Genomic DNA, 15,808 nt, shown 5'->3' with positions numbered 1-15,808 from the left:
TGAAAGCAGCCAGGCAGGTGGTAGACGAACAACTGGGAGAGCAGAGTTCTCTCTCTGGAGCAGCTGCTGTCCAGGCTGTCCATGGACCACCCAGGAAATCTGGGAGCCACTGGGGGGAGGAGTCAGATGGAGTGAGGGCTGCTGGGGGTGGTGGGAGGCCCGGAGTCCCTGTAGTAACCTCTCCAGGAGCCCCAACGTGAGGCCAGATCTGTGACAGCGAAAAAGGAAGCTGTGACCCCACGTTTCCTCCTGCACACCCACATTCACACCCTCCCTCCACCCTCCAAATTGACTGTCCCGGCGAGAGTTTATAGTGTGCTCAGAGAAGAGATTCCAAAATGCAGGAGGCAGAGACCATGTTTAAACTCCAGTTATCTCCTGATCCACCCGAACATATGAACAGGATAAGTGCTTTTAGAAATTACATTCTCTTTGAATCTGAAAAAGTGTGATATGTGTGTATAACTGAATCACTTTGCTATACACCTGAAACTAATGCACACTGTAAATCAACTATTCTTCCATAAAAAATAAGTATTTTTTAATTTACTTTTTTTTTTTAAATCAACCACAAGCTGAGAGTCCACGACACCCTTCAACATCATGACCTTCCTGCCAAACCAAGACTCAGGTTGGATCCCTGGGTCAGGAAGATCCCCTGGAGAAGGAAATGGCAACCCACTCCAGTATCCTTGCCTGGAGAATCCCATGGACAGAGGAGCCTGGCGGGCCGCAGTCCAGGGGGCCCCACAGAGTGGGACACGACGCAGCAACTGAGCACAGCACTGGTCAGTGAGCCGCCACTCGTCATAAGTTCAGTTCCATAAATTCTAACACTGCCCACCCCCCCAAGAGTCTCCGTCTCTAACAGATGAAGACAGTCTCCTTACAGAAAATCTCTCGCCCAAGACTGCAGGGCTCACCATGGCTGAGCCAGGACTCAGACACAGGTTCAGAGCTCTGTGATCCTCCCTGCACACGTCGGACTCAAGCCTCCGCCACACAGGCTCTCATCCTTTCTGTGTACCACCATCTCCCCATCCTCACATCTCTGTCTTCCATCCTGTCTCCAGTGGGCAGCCTCTCTCGACTTCTCAAGCCAGAGGCCGCCTGGGATTGCCGCCTCTTCCGGACATCCCCTGTGCCGCTAACCCCCCATCCAGGCCTGTTTTGAGGACCCCCACGGGCCGGAGATTCCGCCCAGGTCAGCTCAGACTTGGTGAAGGGCTGTCTCACACTGCCTTCCTTGCAATGTTTTCCTGTCCAATGTTTGAGAAGAGTTTTAGAATTTTGCTTGGAAATTCTCATTGTCCTCAGAAATGACTCATGATCTCTTAGAAATCACTGTGTATATATGGGAGAATTCTTGAGATACAGAAGAGCTTGTAAAATTTTTTGCAAATAGGATAAAACAGTGTGCTTATTTCGCTTTAAGACTGACATCCATGTATTAATTTCAATTTGCAGAGGCATCTCCCTACTTTTAGAAGCTATGAACACGTTGTTTTTGGAGATTAAAGAATTTTGTGGGTCCTTGACAACCTAGACACAAGCCCTGTGTCTGCTGTCCAATGGGTAGAAGAGGCCAGCTCACCCTTAGCTGTGTGGCCTGTGTATCAGTTATACACAGACCACCATAAAGCCCAGTCCTGCCCCCACCAGTCACGACTTCAAGCTTCAGACAGAGATTTTTGTCCAGCTGACTGATAAAGTCTCACAATGACTAGCACAGCTGCCATAAAATGAATGCTAATGGACTCAGGAAAAATGTCATAAATACACAAAAAAATCACAACTTCAACCACAGAGCCTTCAATCCTATACTCTTCAGTACCTTTCCTAAAATATCTAGCCATATGAGATAATATTACTGATACTTCTCAAACTATTTGCATTCTCTTTCCTAAAAGCAACACAAAACAAAAATGCTTTGATTTCATTGCTTTGAAAGACGGTACAAGAAGAGAGAAGCTAAATAAAACAGAGCATAAATATCAGAGGGTCTCTGGAAGTACTCCACCTCTATAGATTTTTGTTTCTTGAGTAGCTAGTTCTAGGGTCCCTTCCAAGAACGTAGAGGGGAGCCGTGCTCATAATCTCCTGGACCTCCGAGTCCCTAAGGTGGCCAAGGCCTCCTATTACCTACACGTTGTCCTTGGGCTCAGGTCAGTTTCCTTCAGTAAACTTTAACCAGATGCAATCTGATAACATTTTAACATACACGATTAAATCAAACCTACTCACTTGCCCAGCAGTTAGGGGAGGAGTGGGGGCCACTGAGGCTCTGTAAGAAATAAGGGGGTGGGGGAGGGCGGGGCCCTGCTTTGATGGACCAACCAGTAGGTCACGTGATGCTGTCTGACCACCAGGAGCAAAAAATAATTTATCAAAAACAAAACAAACCACGGGTATACTTGGAATGAACAGAATCTACACAAACAAAATGCATTCTTCGATGAGCAGAACTTCAGGGCAGATATCCTTTAGCACATCACTGGGGCTGAGAGCAAATGGCCTGGCTTTTAAACATGCTTGCTAATACTGCTGATACAGCACTTCTCCACCTGAAGATCACAATGCTATTTCTATTTTCTGCATGTCCAGACCCCATATAAGCCTCTGTTTCACCTGGGGGCAGGCCCAGGGACCTGAAAGTCAGATTTCATGTTGCCCCTGAGAGCGCATGGTTTCTGTTTCACCCATCATGTGCTCATGTTGAAAACCGAGAAGAGGAAAGGAAACCCCAGGAGGGAGGTGGGGAAAGGAGAGGGGGTCCTGGGGACCCTAGCCTGGTGCTGCCCACCTCTTTCCGTTACTGTCCCGGAGCATTGCTCTGCCCATCACTCTGGACTTCATCTCCAGCTCCTGCACTTCCTCCAGCAGTGTTTTCTTGCAGGTGTGCTTGGCCCTGTGTCCAAAGAAAAGACAAGAAGGACATGACATGTGAACTCAGCTGTGATGACAGGCTGCTCCCCCATGGGCCCTCTCTGATGTCCTCTGACCCAGGCTGGGGCTTGGAGACACTGTGGAACATATGCCAGCCCTGTGCATGGTGAAGGCTCCACCTCTGCAACCTGGGAAGCACCCCAAGTCCTGCAGAACGGGCCCAGGCCATGGGTGTCAGCAAATGATCCCCTAAGAGCATTGCTTGTGGCTGCAGAGCTGGCTGTTGCCCTCCAAGTCCAGACAGAAGCCCAGGGTTCCTGCAGGGTCACAGGTCTACCTTGAAAGCTGTCTACTTCAGGACCTAAAGACCCAAAAGATGCTCTAATCCTACCCAAGTGGACATATGTGGGTTCTTTGGACTGTGCCCAACTGTAAGGTCAAGAGCCCAGGGGAAACAGTCTTCTCTCTCCTTTTAGGGTGAAAAAAGTCACAGCAAGATGGAGTTATGATGCCAGGGGTGACTGTCATCACGCCAAACCCTTGATCTGAAATTTGGGTCAACACAAATATCCGGGCACAGACCTCAGCAGCGTAAAATAACAAACACAGTAGCAAAACAGGCTGGCCTTTCCAGCCTGTAAACCTCAAACACTCTCCCTGACCTGCGGAAAGAGTTCCCTGCACTTTCTCCTGATTAAACTAAGAGACACCTCACAATGTTTCAATAAGTGGCTGATCGCAAAGGTCTTCCCAAAATTGAGATTAAACGGAGAATGGCTGGTTGGAAGCCATACAGGCAAAGAAAGGGCATTGACCGAGATACAGTTTAGACATGAGAAAAGAGAGCCTGTAAAAAAGCAGAAGACTCTAGCAGAGCAGCACAGGGCAGTGTTCTTCTGAAAATCTTTTTCTAGTTTTTCTGCGGAAGCATATGTGGGGTGCCCTTCAAGCACCCAGACTCAGAGACAGAATCAGAACCAAACTGAGTGTGTCTGCAAGGACACGGCACAATGCAATCGAACCTTCTGGAGACCTGAGCTGCTCCACGGAACCACATGCTCCCGTCCACCTTCCGCGTTCAAGGAGTCTGGGAAGATAGTGCCCAGTTGTCTGCTGACACCCCAAGTTCATTTCCGGTGGAGAGTCAGAGCGGAGGCTCTGTGTAAGTGTAGGTCATTCATCTCCCCACAGGAAACAAGAACTGAACCACACAGTTTTCACACCTAATTCCTTAACCACACCAAGCAGTGTCCTGAGACTCAGGGGCGATTAAAACACTGCAATTCAAAGCGGAGACAGGGGAATTTTCATTTAAACAAGAAATGAGAAAATGTTTAACTTTCTGCTGGAAAGAAGACAAAGAGAACGTGACACTGTTCACTATGAATGAATATGCCAGGCCCAAAGTCTACCTTTGATCTCAACTGGGCTTCTGGGCTATATTGATAAGAGCCATCTGGGTAAACAGCCAGCCCCATTCCACTTGGATTCACCCCAGATACACGGGTCCTGTGGAGTGTGTCTGGTTTGTCCTTACTGTTTCAGGAATGTCTTCACTCCAGCATCCTCCCTTCCCTCTTCCTCTCTTGCCCACAGAGCAAGCAACACTCATTAACCTCTAGACCAGCCCCCAGTGTTATCCTCTGGGCTGGGGTAGGGGAAGGGAGACATGAAGTAGGCTTGAAACAGGAAGGCTGGACCACAGGGCGCAGAGCACCAGCAACCTACAGCTTGGGCCAAGAGAAAAGAGATTTTGACCCGCCAGTTTTCACTCATTCATAAAACTGCTCCAGAAGGAAACAAGCATGGTGATTCTACTTGGCCTTGTTCACATCCCCAGTAGATGAAAATGTGTTCATACCCAAGAGTTCTTCAGCTATTTTGTAGTATTTCCACAAGGCTAGTTCCTGGGAGTCAGTCTGGGAACTTAACCAGTACGAGAACACGGCTAGTCTTTCTGCCTGGAGTACTGCAGTAGAGTTGATGCTAGCAATTTAAAACCATGTTTTTGGGGACTGTCCTCATGGTCCAGTGGCAAAGACTCTTGAGCTCCCAATGCAGGGGGCCTGGGTTTAATTCCTGGTCGGGGAACTAGATCCTGAATTTGTGGTTGCTGTTTAGTCCCTAAGTTGTGTCTGACTCTTTTGCAACCCCATGGACTGTAGCCCACCAGGCTCCTCTGTCCATGGAATTCTCCAGGCAAGAATACTGGAGTGGGTTGCCATTCCCTTCTCCAGGGCATCTCCTGAACCAGGGGTCAAACCTGAGTCTCCTGCATTGGCAGGCGGATTCTTTACCACCAGAGAAGCCACCAGGGAAGCTCAGATCCTGCCTGCTGCAACTAAAAATTCCCCACGCCACAACAAAGATTGAAGATACCACGTGCCGCAACTAAGGCCCAATGCAGTCAAATAAATAAATAAAAATAGCTAAAAATATTTTTCTTCAAGAATCTTTACCCAATAAGGCCTTACTTAGAGAAATGATTCTAAGACCTCCCCTGCCAAAGTCTACATTCGTCATCGACTAAAATCTAATACTTCTAAGTTTCAAAAAGCCAACCACTAAGTATTAACCACTAGCAAGGAAATCAGATCTCACCAAGAGCTGGGGTTGGGTTTGTTCTGAATCACAGCTTGGGCAGAGTGAACCCAATTACCTGTGGATGGCTGTTTCCCAGGGCTCCTCCCCCAACCCCAGGTCCAGAGGCCAGGTGAGCAGAGAAGGGCAGGTGGGCATGCTTAAGACCCTCTAAGAGTGTGTGGTAGTCCACAGTGAACCTTCAGATAGAGTGAAAGGTATTCTCCAGGTTATCAGAGATTTTTGAAATAAGTAAGTTGACCTAAAAGCCTAAACTTTTCATCTTCTTATTTCTGAAATTTTTTCTCCTGGACTCCTTTTCTTTTTTTCCTTATGGAAGGAGAACAAGTCAGAAGGAAACATTAGATTCTAAATGTGGATGAAAATGTAAATATAATGTGCCTCAAAAGAAATTAGTCTGGTTGGAAGGGTTTTTTGTTATTGTTTTTTTTTTTAAATCAAGGCCCCGTTGTACACAGAAATTTCTTATTACCTTTTATTTCCACTTAAGTGCCTATCTGGGATTATAATAAGGAAATGAAGTCATTCTGGACTTCCTGAAATGTACTGCGTGCTGACTGGTAAGGTACAGGAGATACAGTTAGATAAAAAGAGATGGGGCCCTGAGTCCTGTGGCCTTGAGCTTTATATTATTTTTATAAAGCAATGTAAGTGAATTGTTGCTTTATGAGCATAAGTACATGGCAGCTTACCTAAGAATGCAGTCATGGGTAAACATTTTGGAAGCACGTGAGCTAAAGGATATTAAAGTAGTTCTGGACAATTTAAACTGCATGCATCTAATAAAAATATTCATTAGCCAGGTAGCATCTATCATCAGTTATTTTAATAAAAGATGTGTTAGTTTAGTCCCTCATGAAAATTCTGGTTAACAGGGTAACAGAAGAAGTTTTTTGCGATGTCCAAATCTGCCTTAACATAGTTCAATAATGGATTTTCATTCAGAAATTTGATAGACTTCACTGAAAAAAATCACCAAATTGCCTCATGCTGTTTTTTCTTCCTTACGCTTAACAATGCAGGTCCTGAAATGGGAGAGAGACTGGGCGAAGAAAGAGGGAAAATGCAGGAAGACAGAGCAACCTGCGTGCACAGAAATGCATAATTAAGTCCCCTACATACGAACCTTCAAGTTGTGAACTTTCAAAGATGAGAATGTGTATCAGGTTCCAGCATGGAGCCAGCACCTGCTCCATCCACGTCAGGTGTGAGGGCCACTGCAGCTGGTCCTCCGTCTCCTGCTGCTGACGACCCTTCAGCTCTACCATCTCCCACCTCCTCTCCCTCCACCAGTCAGTAACTCTTCTTGTCTGTTCACTCGATGCCAGCCCCTGTGTGCCTGCCATTGTACTACTAGGTACTGTACTGTAAGATTAAAAATGTTTTATTTTTTGTCTTTTTTTTTATGTATTGCTTGTGTTAAAAGAACTATAGATCACTACAGTACCATATAGCTGATTATGTTACTTATAGTTGGGTACCTAGGCTAACTTTGTTGGACGTATGAACAAATTAGATTTAGCAAACACGCTCTTGGAATGGAACTCATTTGTATGTAAGGGACTCACTGTATGTAAAAAGGCAGGACTGCTTTGAGCTGCAATTTAAAAGCATTTTCAAAATAGAGTTAACCACCAAATCTCAAAATCAAACTAAAATGTCTTAAGACTGGCCCAAGGCAAGATGAAAGAATCACAGCAAATTTACAGAGGTTCCAGACACTGCCTCAAACTGATTCATCAGAGCCAGCCCTCCAGCTGCCCCCTGACTCTCTGTGATGTCACTCAAGCTCTCTTCTCCCGAGTCCAGGGTGCAGCCTGGCACATCATGTGACAAGAAACATTCTACAATCTGAACCAAATGACGGGCAATTTTCTGCACAATTGGGATTAATATTTTTGTTCAGTGTGTAGGAAGGAAAAACAGGACAGCTTTGTAAAGCTGAAGAAAGAGAAATGACAGGCAAGTATCATGGCCTCATTAGAGGTAAGCAACTCATAATACAGTTTCCCTGGGAGAAGCCTCTGAATTTACTTGAAGTGAAGTGAAGTGAAAGTCACTCAGTCGTGTCTGACTCTTTGTGACCCCAAGGACTGTATAGTCCATGGAATTCTCCAGGCCAGAATACTGGAGTGGGTAGCCTTTCCCTTCTCCAGGGGATCTTATCAACCCAGGGATCGAACCCAGACCTCCCACATTGCAGGCAGATACTTTACCAGCTGAGATATCAGGGAAGCCCCCGAATTTACTTGACTCAACAATAAATATTTCAGGCTGGGAGTATAATAGGAGATAAAAGATAGACTCCTTGATTAGAAGCAAAATGTCCAAAGAAACTTGCCAAATTCTTGCTTTTGAGGAGAGGGATAAGTATAGTTTAGACATTAACTATGTATTATTGGTTATATATTTTAGGCAAACACTCTGGACCAGAGGCTATACATGCCATACAATCCAAATTAAATGAGACAAAAATGCATTTCAGGAGATGGGTCTGGAATTCAGAGGGGCCTTTCCTGCTCTTACCTGGCTGGCAACCCCCTTGGAAAGAAGTGACTTCCCTTTCCAAATGGTGGAGCTGGAAGCAGTGTCCTTGTTAAAATGTAAATAGCACTAATCTGACAGTGCCAGGAACCACCCCCCGCCCCCCCCAAAAAAAATCCCTTTGGAGAGGATAGATAATTTGCTTCACGCAGACTGGGAACTCTCCCTTCAAATGTATTAGAAAAGATTCAGAAAACAGAGGCGGCGGCAGAGATATTACAGTCTGCAAATACTCTTTTTTGAAATGGTAGAAAGATACTCCTGCCAGCATCTCACTTAGCAAATATATCAGTCTCAGCAAAAATGTATGGCCGAAACCAACACAATATTGTAAAGCAATTATCCCTCAATTAAAAATAAATTAAAAATTATGAACTAATAAAATTTTTTCATGACATTAATTTGATATTTGAATTAAAAGAGACCAAGATTAATTTATAATCAAGTTACTAATCTCAAACTACACACTAAAAAGTGATCTGATGTAATCAAGACCACATTCTATTTACCTAAAATGAACTTGATGATCTTGCAAAACTGAAGAAATTTGGCAAGGCAATATATCGTGCCATAATTGGGCTGTGTTATGAGCACAAGTCATAGAACTCAGATTTTCTTTCAGTTCATTTATTAGATTAAGAAAACATCTTTCTTAGGTATCATAGTTTGATTTCCAAGGATTCCAATTCTATTTATAGAACACAATTTTAGCAGATAAAATGAACATAGTGATAAAGTTTTTGAGAAATCAGTTATTTAATTTCCACTAACAGTTGTAAAACTTAGTGAAGAGAAGGAAAAAAGGAAAACACCCAAAATATGTGTTATAAAATCATCTCTCCCACCTTCTCTCTCTGTGGATCATTGGTTGTCAAGATAATGCCAAGATGAAGATTTTTTTCAAAATACATTCCTACCTCTCACGTAGGAGCAGTTCTCATTGTATGTGGGAGGAAGGGAGAGAGAAAAATGAAATCTGATGTCTTCTGGAAGGTTTGGAATCAAGTCTCAATTCTCTACCTTAGAGACGCCAAATAATTATGCTTTGCCCAAAGTAATACCAATCCAGGAGTCTCAATTTTCAGGGAAGTTGGAAACAGTAGAAGTCATCAGGTCTAACCCTGACCTCAAAAATCAACCTGACCTCTTTTGCAGTATTCCTTCTTTTCCTTGCAGATGAAATAAAGTTTATTTTATCTTGGAACCTCGTAGCTTTTTTTCACATTGTAAATAAGATAGTTAGAAAATAATATATTCTGAAACACAAACAAAAATTGAGCATAAGTTATTTCCTATTGAACCTATGTGATAATTTTGTCATTGTGATTAATCTTCTCATAGACTTGTAAACTGACACTTCAGGAAAATTATATTTTTGAAGGATTCTTACTGGTAATAATTTGGAAAAGCAAAGACTACTTGATTCTAAGCATTTGGTGATTTGAAATGACAAACATATACACACAAGTTCCCTTTAAGCATGGAGTTTAAAGCCAGACTATATTTGTGATCACTCAGCATTGATAAAAATCAATGAATTTTGAGGGGCTTGTCTAGTGATCCAGTGGTTAAGGATCTGCCTTGTAATACAGGGGATGCTGGTTCAATCCCTGGCCAGGGAACTAAGATCCCACGTGCCTGGAGGAGCTGAGTCCTCGCACTGCAACTACTGAGGACATCACAACTGCAGAGTTCATGCAACACAAAGATCCTGCATGATGCGATGAGGATCTCGTGTGCCGCAACTAAGACCCGACATAGCTAATTAAAAAAAAAAAAAAAAAAAAAACCAATGAATTTTGAGTTATGCTTCTTAACCCTGGTGGAATGGATCTGTACTCAGAAATTCTCCCTTATAATCCTATACAAGCAACACCTCTCTTGACCTTCACACAGCCTGACTCCTTTTCTACTATATTCTCATCTCAAGGTGAAGCACAGGTTAAAAGAAAAAAAAAACAAAACAAACCAAGCCAACATCTTTTATATCTGCTGTGGCAGGTGGCAGGAGACCGGTGACTTCAGAAATCTCACAGCATCTAACACCGTACGGTGGGGCTTGCTGAAGACTAATGGGACACAGGACAAGACCTGGGGTACAACTTTATCTCTCACTTACGCTCTCCACGCCACATCTTCGATCAGACATGCGGTGGGAACCAGAAATAATCCCAGCCAGAAGTGTGCAGAGCTCAGAACCATGGTTGCCTGCAAAAACCAGAAGTGACACGTGCATTAACACTGCTGAGAGAGAGAAACGTAATTCAATCAGTAGAAAACGCCCCTTAAGCAAAAGAAGGTTATTAAATTCAATGAAAGCTGAAATACACACTCAGGAAGAATGTCAAGGGAACCAACTGGTGGCAAGAGCCCCTCACCATGATCTCCATCAGCTCTTGTCTCCATCCTGATAGGCTGACGAGTTTTGTCTCCCTCTTTTATAAAGCACTTCAAGCCCCTTCACGGCAATAAGAGTGGGAGCGGGAAAGGAAGCAGGATTAGACCAAGTCTTACAACCGAACCTGAGACGCAGTCTCCCGATGCTGCCCACCCAGATTTACACTGCCTCTTTAAGTGTTACATGCTGTGTATATGTCCATATACATTGATGCATATGATGGCTTTTGTATGTTCTGTTTTGGAATCTCCTCACCTTAAAAAAAAAAAAAAATTCTTAGGCCTCAAACACAGTGCATCACTCCAGGCCTTGATCCACTGAGACTATGCAGACCACCAACCACTGGACTCACCGTGAGATCACATGTCAGGAAAAATGCACGCGGAGGTCTCTCAGAGGGAGTACGCTGCAGTGTTCATAGCTCTTTGGCTATCTCTAGTTCCCATTTCTCATACAGAAAGCATAAACACAGAAGGAAAATTTAACTCCCCCGCCCAGCCACAGCAGCCCAAGCAAACCACAGGGAGGAGCTGAATTATCCAGGTTCTTTCTGCAGGTCCCGCCTTCCTCCTCCAAACCTATCCCAGGGCGATGGAGCAGCAGAAGGCGGGCTTGTTAAAGCTACATTTCTGGGGCTGCTACATCCTGGATCATTACCGGCTGGTATATTTATCAAAGAATACAGGTCATTTAAAAATAACATCTTATAGAAATGACAGCTATGTGATGGATGTGTTAGCTAGTGCTGTGATGGTAATCATTTTCCAAGACGTAAGTGGATCAAATCGACATGCTGTATGTACCCCTTAAACATACGATGTTAGATGTCAACTATGTCTCAGTAAAGCTGGGAACTGCTTTTTGAGAAAAGTAAAAATAACATTTGATGACAATCATGTATGTGCTGTTTAAAGTGGGTTATGAAACATCAGTAAGAATTCTCATGGCTGAGGGAAATGAGGAAAATAATCTTTGAACCCAGTTGACAAAGGTTATGTGGGGATTTGGAACTATGGTTTTGTTGCTGGTTTTTAAAACTTGGAGCTGTTAAAACATGTCATGGAAATAACTGATTTTAAAGGTGTGTCTCCAGAAAGATTTTCTAGTGTCTTGATTTTCACATATTGACTAAGTTCGAGGTACTGAAATCTTTGGCAAGGGCACAGCTATTGGTATTGAAATTGAGATTTAGTTAGATTGTTCTTACTCTCTTCAGTTCAGTTCAGTTCAGTTGCTCAGTCGTGTCCGGCTCTTGGCAACCCCATGAACTGCAGCATGCCAGGCCTCCCTATTCCATCATTAATTCCCGGAGTTCACTCAGACTCACGTCCATCGAGTCAGTGATCCCATCCAGCCATCTCATCCTCTGTTGTCCCCTTCTCCTCCTGCCCCCAATCCCTCTCAGCATCAGAGTCTTTCCCAATGAGTCAACTCGTCACATGAGGTGGCCAAAGTACTGGAGTTTCAGCTTCAGCATCATTCCCTCCAAAGAAATCCCCGGGGCTGATCTCCTTCAGAATGGACTGGTTGGATCTCCTTGCAGTCCAAGGGACTCTCAAGAGTTTTCTCCAACACCACAGTTCAAAAGCATCAATTCTTCGGCGCTCAGCCTTCTTCACAATCCAACTCTCACATCCATACATGACCACATACAAAACCATAGCCTTGACTAGACGGACCTTTGTTGGCAAAGTAATGTCTCTGCTTTTCAATATGCTATCTAGGTTGGTCATAACTTTTCTTCCAAGGACTTATTCTCTTAGCATTAAAAAAAAAAAAAAAAAGGTTTATTAAGCTGGACTAGGTGACAAACGGCATTACTTACTCCCTTCTCCCCACTCACATACACTACTGAGTGAGGCATCCTTTTGATGTGCTAACAGCCCCACTGGGAAGAAGTCACCCTCAGTCAGCACATCTTTAGCCAGTGAGGACTCTTGGGTTGGGTGCCAAACGCATGGGCTTCCCTGGCCGCTCAGTGGTGAAGAATCCACCCGCCAATGCAGGAGATTCCAGTTTGATCCCTGAGCCAGGAAGAGCCCCTGGAGAAGGAAATGGCAACCCACTCCAGTAGTCTTGCCTGCAAAATCCTATGGACAGAGGAGCCTGGTGGGCTACAGTCCATGGGGTCACAAAGAGTTGGACAAGACTGAGCACGCAGGCCGAATGCAGAGGAACCTCTTGAAGTAAATTAAAGGAAAGTGAGGCTTGGGCGTGAAGCTACTTGATAATGAAGCCACAGCTGGTGAGAGCCCAGAGAAGGTAGAGCTGGTCTGAATGTAATATAGCACAGCATCGCTTCTGGACAGATCAGGGATGCCGTGAAACAAGTGGCCAGGGATTAGAGCACGCAGAAACTTCTGCGGGCTCCTCATCACACACACACAATGTCCATGGTGCTCAGGTCCAGCCACCCATGGACATGGTGACAGACAAGAGAAGGTTCTAGAAATGAGGCTGGAGAAGCCTGAGTTGGGCGAGGTCGGTCTGCGTTTCCTGTTGTGGGGTGGATTCTGGATGCCGTGGTAGCCATGGAGGAGGCAACCACGGCAGTTGCTCCCCTGCCTGGAGGAGGAGACCAAGATTGCCTGGTGCGTCATTGAGGGCCAGGACTTCCCATAAAGCGTCCTTCCCAGTCCCTTTTCTACAGAAAAAAATCAATACTGCAACCTCCGCAGGGACCCAACTCCCTCCCTAGGTGTGAGGTGTGAGGGGCTTCCTTTGGGAGGGACCTGGTGAGGTACCACCTCTCCATGAATGAAGAGGTAGACAACAGGAACCAGGTAATTAATACGATGTGTGCGCTGACACAGATATCCCAAACGGGACATCCTTCATCTCACAGCAAAGTCCTCAGCAATCACTCCTTTGGGCATTTAGAGTATCTTTAAAACTCCAAGTGTGACCTGAAAGACATGTATATTCTACATTAGAATAAAAACCACCTGATAAAAAGGTCATATTTTCCTGGATCTTCAATCTCAACCAAAGATTTGAAAAATGGATCATTCCATATTGGTAAAATCAGAATGTTCAAATACATATGAACTTGGAGATGCAGTGAATGCTACAGGATATGTCCCTGGGCCTCCAGGGTACGTGTGTCTCCCTCATCCGCTGTCAGAGGTGTTTCATGGAGAGAGAAATTAATTAAGGATAGTGGACTTAACAGTCAAGAATACATGTCTGGTGTGGAGACTATTTACACATTAGATAACCAGTCCCTGAGGTGGGAGCTTAGAGGGGCAGGAGCAGGCGTTGTTAGGGGGACACAGAGGGGCCGTGGGTCACCAGGCTTCAATCACACAACAGTTTTGCTGATTCAGGTTTCAGGTGGATCCTACCTGGATTAAGGTTTCCATATTTCCAACCCACTGGATCTCTTAGGGGTGCTTCTCGATCTGGATCTCAGAATGGACACAGAAGGGACAAGAAGGATTCCCCTTGGGGACAGGACCACCGTCGTCTTCTCCTCCATGAGTCACTGCGAGCATTTGCTGGGGGTAGAGGGGCAGAGTCCTCGCCCCTGGGCAGCAGCCTCGGGCTACCAACTCTTGCTGTCCTGGGTGATTTCTCAGCAGTTGAGCGGGTGGACAGAGCAAGGACTTCAGGTTCACACGGAGCTGGGAGGGAGCTGGGCCTCTAAGCTTTAGATGGTGACACCTGACGGGGCCACTGCCCTCTGCCTGCCTCAGTTTCCCCCGAGCGGCCACGACCAGGACAGTGGAAGCTCTTCCCTTCGAGGGGCTGTGGTACCCAGCTCACTGTCAGCTGTACTCACAGACGATCCATGCCACCAAAGCCCCGAGCAAACCTTAAAAAATAAACCTGTACTCCTCCCTTCCTTGAAGTCTTCCTAGCTCTCCCAACCCCCAAACATCTGATCTGGAAACAGCTCTGCCTGTAAGATGACTTAGAGCCGCCAGTGAGCTCAGGGCTGGCGCGGGGCACCGTGTCTGAGCCCCCGCCCGCCCTCTGGCTGCGCTCCAGCCCTCTGCTGCCTTCCTGGAGCAGAGCAGCCCGGGACCCTCGATGAGACATTTTCTCCACTGTTTTCTTTACCTCTGACAACTGCAACTGAAACTGAGCAGCAGCCCGCAGCCCCCCAGGGAGCCCTTCTGCAGTTTTTTCCTCTCTCTCTCACTCTTGCTGTTACTTTTTACAGCTCCTCCAACCAAAGTTCAGATTGCTATTTTTTTTAAGAGAAAAAAAAAAAAGAGTCTTGGGAAGAAAAGATTTGACTTCATAAACAGTTTATGATAAACTGAGAATAGCAAATGACCCATCCCAAGGACCAGATTGAGAAATGAAAACTATGCTTTCTACTTTTAAAGTAAATTTATTTCTTGAAGCTAGAAACTTCACAGCAACAACTATTCTGCCTTCCCTTCTCCAAGGTTTTGGAGCACTTGGTATGTACCAACCTCAAGGTCCCTTTGTAGAGACTTGGGGAAGGAGGAGGGCCATCCATGCCTCCAGGGCCTCATCTCCACCCACTCACAATGTGTGTTGCGGGCACCTTCTCATCTTCATGGACACACTGCTGGATGTACACAAGAATCCACCAACACACCCTGCACCAGCTCCAAATTCCCCACAAGGGCTTCCCAAATAATAGACGTGTACTAGCAGCTGAAATTAGTGATGGAAGGAAATGGCAACCCACTCCAGTATCCTTGCCTGGAGAATCCCAGGGACGGGGGAGCTTGGTGGGCTGCCGTCTATGGGGTCGCACAGAGTCGGACACGACTGAAGCGACTTAGCAGCAGGGAAGCCTGGTGTGCTGCAGTCCGTGGGGGTTGCAAAGAATCAGACACGACTGAGCATCTGAAACGGAACTGACTGAGTAACCGAAAATCAACCCTCCCACCTCCCCACTCCTCTCCTAGCATTTCCTACTTTCATTAGGTGACACCACCTGCTTCAGGCTTGTGTAAGAGATGGGTTTGATTTCTACTTCTCTTCTATTAAACCTCTCTTCCTGGGCACTCCCACATATATTGTTTCCAAGCCCTACAAAAATCCCCTGCAAGAGATACACTAATTGTTCCCATTTTACAGATGAGGCAACTAAGGCTCAGGGCCAATTCAAGTCACCTGTAAGGGGCTAAGTCAGGATCTGAACCCAGGTCTCTCTGATTCTAGTGCCAGGGCTTCTCCTGTGGTCTGAGATCCATATTCTCAACAGACAGTGGCTTTAATGGCTCCTCATAATTTTCTAGTATTTTCTTTACCATTTTGCTAGCATTTCAATAACTTTTATTTTAATAAATTGCAAGCCTTTAGATATGTATAATCCAGCTGCAAGTTTTAGCTCAGAAGTCCTACTCTATTGCAACTTTTCTGAACTTGTCTTTTTCCATTCTGCTTAAAATGCAA

At 45.3% G+C, this 15,808-nt stretch overlaps 1 protein-coding gene and 1 long non-coding RNA gene across 5 annotated transcripts in view; one reads left to right on the top strand and one right to left on the bottom strand.

Annotated features, from left to right (window-relative positions):
• Nucleotides 1–15,808, bottom strand: part of ATP8A2 (ATPase phospholipid transporting 8A2) — a 481,981-nt gene that overhangs the window by 44,426 nt on the left and 421,747 nt on the right. For all 4 annotated transcript variants that reach the window (XM_025262844.3, XM_025262845.3, XM_025262846.3 and 1 more), the window contains 2 exons: nt 10,151–10,239; nt 2,804–2,908 (listed from right to left, as the gene is read on the bottom strand). In XM_025262844.3, the coding sequence (XP_025118629.3) occupies nt 2,804–2,908; nt 10,151–10,239 (194 nt within the window). The remainder of the gene's footprint in view (nt 1–2,803; nt 2,909–10,150; nt 10,240–15,808) is intronic.
• LOC123328989 lies at nt 5,504–7,323 on the top strand. The gene is made up of 2 exons (XR_006544068.2): nt 5,504–5,718; nt 6,510–7,323. It is a non-coding gene; the product is annotated as an uncharacterized LOC123328989 (long non-coding RNA).

Source organism: Bubalus bubalis, chromosome 13, assembly GCF_019923935.1.
Source record: "Bubalus bubalis isolate 160015118507 breed Murrah chromosome 13, NDDB_SH_1, whole genome shotgun sequence".
Lineage (NCBI taxonomy): Eukaryota > Metazoa > Chordata > Mammalia > Artiodactyla > Bovidae > Bubalus > Bubalus bubalis.
Note: the sequence above shows the minus strand (reverse complement) of the source record. Positions and strands in the feature narration are given on the sequence as shown.